The 12,338-nt window shown below is 32.4% G+C and overlaps 1 protein-coding gene across 5 annotated transcripts in view; it reads left to right on the forward strand.

The window, feature by feature from the left end:
• LRCH2 (leucine rich repeats and calponin homology domain containing 2) overlaps positions 1-12,338 on the forward strand; it is a 91,534-nt gene that overhangs the window by 47,036 nt on the left and 32,160 nt on the right. For 3 of the 5 annotated variants that reach the window (XM_089904160.1, XM_022556721.3, XM_022556722.3), the window contains exons 7-12: positions 2,752-2,839; positions 3,141-3,252; positions 3,457-3,554; positions 3,651-3,709; positions 5,355-5,462; positions 11,147-11,212. In XM_089904160.1, coding sequence (XP_089760286.1) covers positions 2,752-2,839; positions 3,141-3,252; positions 3,457-3,554; positions 3,651-3,709; positions 5,355-5,462; positions 11,147-11,212 — 531 coding nt within the window. Of the gene's footprint in view, positions 1-2,751; positions 2,840-3,140; positions 3,253-3,456; positions 3,555-3,650; positions 3,710-5,354; positions 5,463-9,231; positions 9,322-11,146; positions 11,213-12,338 lie in introns of all 5 variants that reach the window. The other 2 variants (XM_089904158.1, XM_089904159.1) reach the window with 2 other exon arrangements.

Here is a 12,338-nt window from a genome sequence, read left to right on the forward strand (position 1 = left end):
AAGTCAAGACGTGGAAGGAGAAAAGCTAGCTGTGGCAAGAGTGAGGGGAAGAGCATTTCAGGCAGAAATAATGCCATGTGCAAAGGCGTTAAGTTAGGAAGAAACTTGCTGTGTTAAAAAGCTGAAAGGAGGCCAGCATTGTGGTACAAGTTGATTTTGGAGAGGTAGTCAGGGCTGAAGTCATGTGGGGGCTTTGGAGGCTGTGGTAAGGAGTTTGAATTTTATTTAAAGTACAGTGGGAAGTCATTGGACAGTTATAAACAGGAGAATAACATGATCTGAATTATGTTTAAAAAAAAACTATTTTGGCTCTTACAGAGAGAATACATTGGAAGTATACAAGAGTAGAAGTACAGGGACTAGTTAGGTTGTTGTGGTACTGCCAAGAGATCAAGGGGTCTTGAATAGGGTTATTGCAGTAGAGATTAAAAGGAGCGGACAGAATTGAGATATATTTTGGAGATGTTCTCTAGCAGTGCCGTCCAATAGAAAGGCAATGTGAGCCACGTGAGTAATTTTAAATTTTCTTGTAGCCCACTTAAAAAAAGGAATAAGCAGGTGAAATTAATTTTAATAATGTATGTTACTTAACCCAATATATCATGTCATTTCAACATATAATTAAATGTAAAAAATTAGTAAGTTATTTCACATTCTTTTTCTTCCTTTTAAATCTTTGAAATCTAGTATGTATTTTACATTTATAGCATGTCTCAATTTGGACTAGTCACATTTCAGATGCTCAATAGCCATATATGACTGGTGGCTACTGTATTGGACAGTGCAGGTCAATAGAGTTTATTTATGAGTTGGCTTTTGGGTGTGCTTATCTCTCACTCACAGCTGGTACTGAATTACTTAGAAAGTTCTCGTACTTTGAGTTTCACACTCATGTTCTTGGCTATATGGTTCTTACTACTTTCTGTGCCTTGACTATTTTGTAAACTCTTTATTTTACATAGGCATTACAGTAGCTATACTTATCATCAGCTTTTGGAGTCAGACATAATATGCCTGTGAAGCTCTTCTCCGACCCTTAATAACTGTATGTCCTTGTGTCATGATATCTCTGGTTCTCAACTTTATTATATATGAAAAGGGAAATAACCATATGGATGCTGTCAGGATTAAATGAAATAATGTATATAGAGTACTTAACACAATGTCTGATCCATAATAATTCCTCAACAAATAGCTTATTATTATCATTATCGTCTATTACGAATACACCAATGTATTTTAGTATAGTACATGGATGTATTATTGTGCAGTGGAGTCAGATGGATTTCAGTTCTAATCATGGTTTAACCTCTCTCTTAATTCCTCTGTGGGCTGTGTAAATTATTTAATCTCTCTGAGCCTGTTTCTTTATTTAAAATGTTAGCAATACACACTTCATAAGCTTGTTGTGAGAATTAAATGTGTGCTTGGCAACTAGTTCAATGAACAATATTCAGTAAATGTCATAATTTTTCCCCTTGGGAAGTTAACTTTTATAAGCTGTATTATCTTCATTTGTAAAAAGAAATAATGCGTAAATTGTATAATGTAAGGATTATAAATAAAATATGATGTGTACCTGGCATAGTATCTAACGCAATGTAGACACTCAACAAATGCTAGCAATTGTTGCCTCTTTTCATCCTTCAAGATTCATCTCAAATGCCACTTTCTTGGATGAGGCCTTTCCTAACCTTACCAAGGAGAATTAGTTAATCTCTCTTTTCTCACAGCACTTTATATTTACCTTTGTCATATTCTTCAAAACATATAAACATACTCCCTTCCCCTCTGGGCTGAGAGCCCTTTGAAGCCAAACATTTTAAAATTCATCTCATCTCGGGTGTTCAGCATAGTGCCTTGACACTTGGTAATTGCTTCCCTAAGTTTGTTGATATACTTTTGAAAAGTATAAAATCAGTATTTGGGGAGGGAGTATAGCATAGTGATTAAGATTAGGGACTTTAGTGTTAGATAATCTTGGGAGCAAATTTAGACTGCCATTTGCAAGTTGCGTGTCATTGGGCAATTTTTTCAACCCCTCCTGGCCTCACTTTCCTCTTCCATAAAATGAAAAAGCACCACTAACCTGCTAGAGTTTTCACAAGGAATGTATAAGGTATTACCTTTAAAGCACCTAGCCCAATTCTTGGCACATAATCAGTGGTCAGTGTAGAGTGTATAGTAAATTTGCAAATTAAAGTGAAAAATATTTTGCAACCTGGGTGGCATACTGTAATTCAGAAATTTGCAAGGACAGCTCTATCCTCACACCAAAACAATTGCTTATTCAATGAGTCACAGACTTTTTTTGCCTTTTTTCTCTTTTCTTAATTACTAAATGGGCCTTATTTACAAATCTAAAATATATTTTTAAAGATAATGAAGAAAAAACTCTATGAATTAAAGTTAAAAAACATTTCAGCATTCTGTGGTGAAATTTGTCAAACTGATAAAAATAGGTCTTTATCAAGATGATTTTCTAGCATGGCTGTCTGCTTTTCTGAATCTCTCAGGAGAAATAATAAGCTATTGTTAAGTTTTTACAACAGAGCACATGAAAGAAAAATATTACATGAGGGACATGAATAAAGTGTTTTGTATGATCTGATATTTTTCTCCTCATGTCTTTAAGGATCCTACATATCAAAAATGTGTGAGACTGTATTATCTAGGGAAATTTTAGGTCAATTATGTATTATCTATTTAAGAAGAAAACCCTAACTGCCCTTAGAATTTGTATTTCCATAGTATGGAAGATTTTTATCCAAATAAAAATCATGGCCCTGACTCTGGAATTGGAAGTGATAACGGAGAGAAACGATTGTCTACAACGGAAGTGAGTCTTCTCTATTGCTGAACTGTTTTATTTTAAAATTTTATTAGAGCTTTGAAATAGACACTTGCACACACTTGATTTCTTTTGCTTAAAAATATGATCATCATGCATTTTATGACTTCAAATGAAAAAAAGACATGCACGTTTTAAAAAGCAGAAGAGTAAACCTCATATTAATTTTTGGTTTGAAAACTGGAGATTTAAATCAGATGTTCTATACTTAAGATGTGATATTAAAGCAACTTAATCCTTATCATATGTTTAAAACGCCTCATTTTTACTTTTTGCTTATGCTGTTCAGCCATCAGATGACGACACAATCAGCCTTCATTCTCAAGTCTCAGAATCAAATAGAGAGCAGACATCAAGAAATGACAGTCACTCAGTAGGAAGTAAACATGATTCTCAGAAAGGTAATTCATATGGTGTCTGCTATTTTTATATCATGTACATAGCTCTTATTAAAAATGAATATTTTATTTAAAATGGCCTTTAAAAAATTATAGTATCTTTGGCCAGCTCTTTTATTGGGAAAATGTACTTTTTTCTAAGCACTGCAGTGTCAGAGAACACTGTTTACTATTCATATTTTCTAATAAATATTAATCTCCACTTAGACCAGGAGGTGTATGATTTTACTGACCCCAACACAGATGATGTAGCAGTTCCTGAACAGGGAGATGCACCTATTGGATCATTTGTCACTTTCCTTAAGGTAAAGAAAACTTTGAACAAGTATTAATAACATGTTCTCCTTAATCTCACAAAAGTGAACAATACATTTTAAAATGATAACTTTCTTTTGTATAAGGGAAAAGAAAAAGGCCCTGAAAAATCTCAGAAAAATGAAGAATTGGGAGATGAAAAAAGGTAAGCACACACTAATTCTCAAATTGAAATGTTACTTACTAATACTTGAAATATTCTTTAGATATTTCTACTTGAACGAATATTTTTTGTTCATTTACCTGTTAAGTTCAGATAGTTAATTTGTGAATATTTCATCTGTCTGCATTCCTCAATTAAACTGAAAATTATACTGAACATATAAGTTGAGTGTAGTATATACTCTGTTTTCCCCTATAAGTGTAATTATAATATCACCCATTATTATTACTGAAGAATACTGTACCTTCCCATACATTGCCTCATTTGAGCTATCTAACAACTCTTTAAAACAGATGGTATTGGCATAATTTAACCGATAAGGATACTGAGGCTTGGAGTTTCAAATGTCTGGAACTCAGGTGTTCTGACTCTTGGGCTAATACACTTTCTGTTTCATCAGACTGGTTATGGTAATTTTAAGGGTATTTACTTCTCTATTTTATTAAAATAATTGTACTTTGGATCTTTTCTGTATCATTTATCTTATGAAATGATGGAATATGACCTACCACATTTTTCAGTCACTCCTTCAAGTTACTTCATAGCTGCAGGAAGCAAGGAGCATTTGTTGAATACCTACCATATACCAGGATCTGTGCTATGTGCTTTGCCATGTTTCTTACTTAATCTTCACTAAATCCTGTGGGGTCGATATTGTCCACATTTTTACAGATGAGGAAGGTGAAGCTCGGAGACTGAAGTTTCTTGTCTAGAACTACTTAGCTAGTGTCCACTAGAACCTCGGGTGTGAACCTAGCTCTCTCTCTCTGATCCCCAAGTTTTTCTCTTTTCTCTGCATTGTGCTTCCCCCAAATGACTCATTGGTAACTTTTTAACAGTCATTAATTAATCATCTCTGGTACCCCATAGGGAGATACAGTGCTTTGTCTTGTACTCTATATTTCATTCGTCTCTTACTTTCTCACCTTATCTCATGAGGACAGTTGCCTATACTTGAGTCTCCAGTGGCATGCAAGATATGGTAAAGATACAGAGTCTTAGGCTTGGTACCATTTTTTAAATGAAATACCTTTGGGGTAAAATTACTAGAGTTTGGAGGACAATTTTAAAATTTCTTTGTTCTTTTTGAATGATAAAACTATATATTTTAATGAGTGTTTTTTGGCAAATTGCCAGTCTGTCAATCTATTTTGCATTTCTACTACTTAAACATCTTACATAGAGATTTTGAAAATCAAAATGAATAAACTGATAAGAGTAGAGTGGCTTGATAAAATGAGAGATTTTCATAACATTTTCTATCTCTAAAGATAGGCCAAATAGAGCTCTGTGGTCCTTATTACACTCAAGATGGAAAATATGCATTGTTAAATTACTATGGCCATTACACATTTCAGAAATTACAAAATGGTGGTGCAGTTTACCTTTTAGCCATTAATTATATTAATATAACCAGTATGCCACGTTGCCTATTGAGAGGATAGATATGTTTTTATATTCCTTAAATATTCTTTATTTCTTATTTTAACATTTTAAATACAAGGACGTTATAGGGCTTTAGCTTTCACATGCTATTAAAAATAAAAAATGGTTTCTACATTTGGAAGCTGGCATAAAATATCATCTGCCTTACTTTTTGGATAACCATGTTCGTGTCACCTTTCAGACTTGGGAAAGAGCAATTACTTGCCGAGGAAGAAGATGATGGTTTGAAAGAAGTAACTGATTTGAGGAAAATAGCTGCTCAGTTATTGCAGCAAGAGCAGAAGAACAGGTATCTTTTTCAATAATGAGATTTAAGTGGGCAACTTTTATAATCATTAAATCTGAGTATTTAAAGATTTTCAAATAAACAGTAAATAATAGGACCATCTTAAGATCTATTTCAAGGGACTAACTACTAAAAGACAATAGGAAATTCTTAGGAGAGAAATAGAAAGTTACATATACAATTAACAGAATACTTTATACTCATCTAGTCATTATATTTAATTATTGCTTTGATATCTCTTTTTTATTCCTGGTGCTAAATAATAATAATTGTTGATATTCACCTTAGCTCACAGTAGCATTAAATATGTTATGAGCATTTTTTTCCAAGTACGTGTCACAAGTATATAGTGTGCTTTTTATCAGATTTTGAGTTACTTGGGATATGTGTAAACTCCTTAAAATTGAACTGAATTATATAATCGTTGATTAAATCAGTGTGACGATTTGAGAGTCACAGGTTCACTTTAGTCTGTTTCTTGGTCAAGGAGCATTTCTCCCTCTGGCTGGGCTTTCTCCAAATGCGTGTTATTGGCAATGAGGAGGACATTGTGTTAATGAGTGTAAAATCAGTGCAGGTCCATTTTTAATACAGAAAAAGTTCTATGTGCTGCTGAGGGTCAGCTTTATTGCCATCTTCATGTACTGAGAGTACTGCATTTATAGTTTTGAAATAATAAAGCAGATCTGAGATTTTTTTGTTTTGAGAAAATTAAAAGAATAATTTTGGTGCACTTAACATGGATAACTACTAAGCATTTTACTTATTCAAAGCAATAAATGTTTATGGATCACATGACCATGTTTTGGGAAGCTTACAAAAGTATACTGGCATTTCAAAGATGCTTTGAAAAATAATTACTATTAAAACTTATTCAATGACAGATGTGGGGTTTTAGGGGCCACTATTTTTAAAAAATAATCACTCAGTATCTTTTTTTTGCACTGCTACTGCATTTATAGAATTGAAAACCATACTAGAAAATATCACTCATCTTTATCCCTTCTATATCTATATCTAATGTATCCTCACTCTCAATTGACATTTTTCTTCTGCCATAACTTTCTGTCACCCTTTTCTGTGAATCTTATCTTCTAATCTTTCCCTATGATTCATTTTTAACTGGGCTTTTAAAAAATTGGCTACTTATGAGGTTGTGTGTGTTTTCCCCCTTCAGTATAATTAAAGTATTGATCTCCCCATTGGTTTAAGAGGTTTGATGAAGCAAGCCACCACCTGCTCTGTGTAGCTTAAAAAATAGTTCAGTTTCTACCTCCTCTACCTGGCAGGTGAAAAAATTGCATTTATCATTATGGACAGAGAATACTGATTTTATAAGAACCCACAACAATATCCATTTCTCTCATTGTGTTAAGAATAGCATTTGAGTGCATAACTTTAGATTTTAACATTGCCACATATAACATTTCTATATTTTCAATTTTCTCTTATTGTTGTATTAGTTTTTCATCTATCCCTCTGACAAATTATTCTTTCTAGCCTAGATACAACATCAAATGATGTTTCATAGGTCTTGTTTTTGTGATAGCTTTGTAATCGGAACAAAACAGCGCCTAGCACTGTACATAGTAGGTACTCAGTAATACTGTTACTGGTTAAATAATTGCTTGAAAATGAGATCAACAAATTTAAAGCTAATAGGAACCGTTAATTTAGTTAATTTGTTCTCTCTACATAATTTCTGTTATTTTTTGAGATTTATACAAAATTAATTCCTCTCTCTCTGAACTGTTTCTCTACTTCATCCTCCTTTTCAGATGTTAGTGCATACAAATATAAGAGCTTTTTGGATTAAATATTAATATGCAGTGACATTAATGTTATAACTATGTCTAATTTTTGAAGGCATTGAAATTTTATAATATCTGTTCATAAAGTAAGGAGTACATTTTACTTTTAAAATTTGTAATCTGTAGACAATTTAAATTAGATCCCAGAATTTTTTTATGCTGAATCTAGTATTTTCTCCATTAAATGATCTCATCCTTCCTTCTAAAATATGTTGCTATTGCTTATATGTCTTAGATGTAGATAATTAAAATTTTTTGTTTACTGTTACAATACTAAAATTTGAGTGAGTCCAAAAAGTCAAAAGTAATCTTGTATAAGAATATATGCCTTAGAGGATGTGAGTTTGTATACCTTCTCTGGTTGTAGTTTTTCCCTTTCACACTGTATTGTTTTAGATTCCAACTTTATTAATGAAGAATCTGAAATGCTATTTAAAATTGCAAGTCAACCAGGAGTTGTAAAATTGCTTTTTAAGTTTTAACATAATCATTGTAATGTTTTTGCTTGTTTATTGTTAGTCTTGATTTAAAATAGTTTATCTGGGGTAAGATTATCTTTGTATATCAGGAAGTACCACTTAAGACTCCTACTTTGACTGTATGCTTACTATTTAACTGCTCTTTAGCTAGCTACTAGTCAAAGGTAAATGCAGTGTTAACTCTCAGCTAAAAGAAGCCATGCGTGTACTCCAAAATTAGAGGCAATTTAAAAATTGCTTATGTTGAGCTTAGTGATGATTTTCTTAGAGCAGCTTTGCCACTTGTTTAGTTTGTACTGTTTTTTAAAATATCTGTGATTCTTAAAGAAGGTTTATACTAGTACTCGGTGGATGAAACTGTCCTAGGAAAGTAACAAGAAGATATCACACAGAATTAATAATCAAAAAGGGTGGGGAAAAGGATCACCAAATAAACCATCAAGTAGATAACTCATAAGTGTTCAAAGTCTGAAGCCTAGTTATTTAGAAGACTGCCCCTTCTTTGTCTGAGATGCATAGATTAAACTACTTTGTATTGACAGTTTACTGTTAAATTTTTAAAAGCTAATCTTTATCCCCTTTGTCAAACTATTGGATTATTTCTACTGGTATTTGAGTGTATTGAAGTCCCCCTGAATCAATGACTTTGTCTATATTAAAATAGCTGTTCCACAAATCATAATTTTATCTCCACAAATCATAATTTTATCTTCACTATAATTTGGGAAGCTAAATAAAAAACTATTGTCTTAAAAAATCATTATTTTAAAATAATGTTGCTCTGTAAATTACTTAGCCAATTCTTCAAATTTCCACCAACTCTACTTATGTATGTTAACATTAGAGAAGTGGCTACTGCTCTTCTTATACTGATTTTCTTATTACCTGGCTGATTAAGTAGATGTTTAACTGGCTTCTTAAAATTTGTTTGATTATCATCCTAAAGAAAGGATTATAATACATGCAAGCAATGAATAGCTTCAGTTGACTGGTTCCCATTGCATGTTCATTCCTTCTAACTTATTCTATAGTATTTTCTATTACGTCTTCACTTTTAATAATTATTTTATTTGCTTTTAGGTGTGTCCTGAGAATTTTTACTTACTGTACAAACATGTGCTTCTGAGTGCTATGTGATATAGCTAAATTTAAAAAAGTAATTATGAAAAGTTATATTGAAGTATAATTAATTAAGGATCATGGAAAGCAAAATCAGATTTTGAGCAGTTTATTATTTTGTTTTAGAATTATAGAAATTATGTACATTACCTTTTCATGTGATTTTTTTTTTTTTCTGATCACGTGAACTCTAATTTGAGGAGCATCATGTTAATCTCTAGCTTGTTATAACTAATCAGGTAGTTCTCTCAACCCTTAAAATCTATCCATTCTTTCTTTTCTGCTTGCTTTACTAATGACTTCCCTATCCTCTCCCAAAACATCTTACTTCTTCCATCTTTTGGTTTGGTTGATGTACGTGAAATGTGAATACAGACGGAGACCTTTATGTTATAGAGCATCATTCAGTGAAAAACTCTTCCAGAGGACCAGAGCAGCAGGACGTGCATCAAGGTATCTAGAGTTTGTGGACGCCTTAAGTATTAAGGGGCCAGGTTGATGCAGCTGAATTATATAGAATTATATAGTCTTTTACTTAAAACTCAGTACTGGTACCTGGATTGGGGAAGTGTCTTAATAATCTAGAAGAGGTATTTAGATAAAACAGATACTCATTTTAACTTTGAGTATCACAGAGTAAAATATTAAATATCAATTATACACAAAATTTTTCATAGGAGAATTTTCAAGTACATAAAATATATTTTATAGGTAAGTAGATCTCAACTTTTTTTCTTTCTGCTCCAATATGACTTATACACATAAATAATCACAACACTAGTGAGTATGGTATGGGGAGAATTCAGAATTTACTGCAGTGAAGGGCACTGTAGTTTGACCTCCCCTTCCCAGGGAATAATCCTGACATTGCCCCCCAGGATATTTCACACTGCTATATCTCCTTTTTAAATTAAGATTTTTTTCCCTTTCAGTTTTATTGAGATACAGTTGACATACAGCATTGTATAAGTTTAAGGTGTTTGGTATAATGATTTGACTTACATACATCATGAAGTGATTATCACAAGCAGTTTAGTGAACATCCATCATCTCATATAGATACAGAACTAAAGAAATAGAAAAAAATTTTTTCCTTGTGAAGAGAACTCTTAGGGTTTACTTCCTTTTTTAAAAATCACTCTTTAATGATGTAATTTTTCCTCATAGTCTTAGATAATTTATTATCTAAATTCTTCTGCATTTGGGGATTCAGTACAATTTTAGTGCCTGCCCACACAAAGGTGTCAGTAATCTCGAAATTGTTTGGTGCAAAGCTACACTGCTTTGCTTGTGATAGTTGACCTTTGCCCCTCACTGGGACTTCTTCCTGGTGAGGCTCTACTAGATCTAAGCTAGTGAGGAAACTGGGGTAATGGAAATTGGTTTCTTTATGTTAACCATCTTTCTGGAATTACCCACTTATATTTATTTCATTATGTGTTTTAATAGTTAATATGTAGCTTTAATTTGGAATTTCTTTTCTCCTGTGTATTCTTTTGATAGTTGACATCTGATGATATTATTTTGAATAAAAGGCAGATATTCTACTCCTTATAAAACTAAACTTAAAATTGAAAATTAAGATAACATTTATATCTATAGTAAATGGGTAAATATTAAGAACTCTTAAATATGTTACTTATATTAAAGAAAGATAGTTAATAATTCATTACTTTTGACTTTGAGATTAACACTTAGAATTACATACAATTATGGGCAAATAGTTCTCTCATACAGTGGTTTATCATTCTTTATTTTTCTTTTTTTTTTTTGGTTTTCTTCGAATACTGTTTCGTTTGGTTATTAAAAGTTTAATAAACTTGTGGAGTTTTTTTTAAAGAATTGAACTTTAGCACTGGCTTTGCATTTTGAATTAAGTTTTATTGGCATTAGGCAAAATGATATTACATCAGCATGATCCTGTCATTTGCTATCCTGGGAAAACTAAATCAGTTGTGATGGTACCTAAACAATCTGCATCTCTTTATCTTCTGTCTCAGCCAAAAGTTAGATATGCACACGGAAATAGCATGGCTTGAAGATATCCAAGCCTTGAGAAAGGGTTTATAAGAGAAGATGCATGGAAGAGTTGGTGAACTTCATTCCTTCATAATAGCCAGTGCGCTTATGAGCATCTGATCTAAATAACATTTAAATATTGTTTTCTAGCAAAGATCTTCATGGACCAGATGCAGTTATTTATGGACATCTTTTATATCATGTATATACACTATTCTCTTTAATATACTATGGAATTAATGTGTTGATTTACTTCTAGGATTCTTAATCATTCAACTTCTGTCACAAGAAACAAGCCAAAACAAACTGTGGAATGCGAAAAGAGGTATAAAAATATCTTAGTACTTATAGTTAATATTTTATAATGAAAGTTGATCCTTTAACAGTAATGTTCCTATATGTGGGCTTTAATTGAATAATTGATATCAATTTAATATAACTAGATAATTTAGAGAAGAAATGTGCTTTTTTTTTTTAAAGAAATGTGTTATACAGCACAGGTTTAATTGACTTTTGATTTAAACAAATCCAAAAATGCTGATTTGATCTTTTTGTACTCATACCTGCATTTTGTCTTGATGACAGATTCATTTATCCATTTAGCAAACATATATCGTATTACTGTTACTGTCAAGAATAATGTGTTTCTTCATCATTGATTGCGTTTATTCTCTATGTATTGTTCACTTTTTTCTTTTTTTAATTAATTTTTATTGGAGTATGGTTGCTTTACACTGTTGTTTTAGCCTCCAAGGCACAACAAAATGAATCAGCCATACACATACAGATATCCCCTCCCTTTTGGACTTCCCTTCCATTTAGGTTACCTCAGTGCATTAGGTAGAGTTCCCTGTGCTATACAGTATGTTCCCATCAGTTGTCTATTTTATACATAGTATCAATAATGTATATTTGTCAATCCCAGTCTCCCAATTCCTCCCACCCCACCCCTTTCCCCCTGGGTATCCATACATTTGTTCCCTACGACTGTGTCTCTATTTCTGCTTTGCAAATAAGGTCATCTATACCATATTTCTAGATGCCACATATATGCGTTGCTATACTGTCTTTGCTTTTCTCTTTCTAGCTTCACTCTGTATGACACTCTCTAGGTCCATCCATGTCTCTACAAATGACCCAATTTTATTCCTTTTTATGGCTGAGTAATATTCCATTGTATATGTGTATGACATCTTTATTCATTCATCTGTCGATGGGCATTTAAGTTGCATCCATGATGTGGCTATTGTAAATAGTGTTTCAATGAACAATGGGGTGCATGTGTCTTTTTGAATTATGGTTTTCTCTGGGTATGCCCAGGAGTGGGATTGCTGGATCATATGGTAGTTCTATTTTTAGTCTTTTAAAGAACATTCATACTGTTCACCATAGTGGCTGGCTGTAACAATTTACATTCCCACCAACAGTGCAAGAGGATTCCCTTTTCTCCA

This window comes from Delphinapterus leucas, chromosome X, assembly GCF_059928025.1.
Source record: "Delphinapterus leucas isolate spDelLeu-1000000601 "Yukka" chromosome X, BTC_Dleu_Yukka2, whole genome shotgun sequence".
NCBI classification, from domain to species: Eukaryota; Metazoa; Chordata; class Mammalia; order Artiodactyla; family Monodontidae; genus Delphinapterus; species Delphinapterus leucas.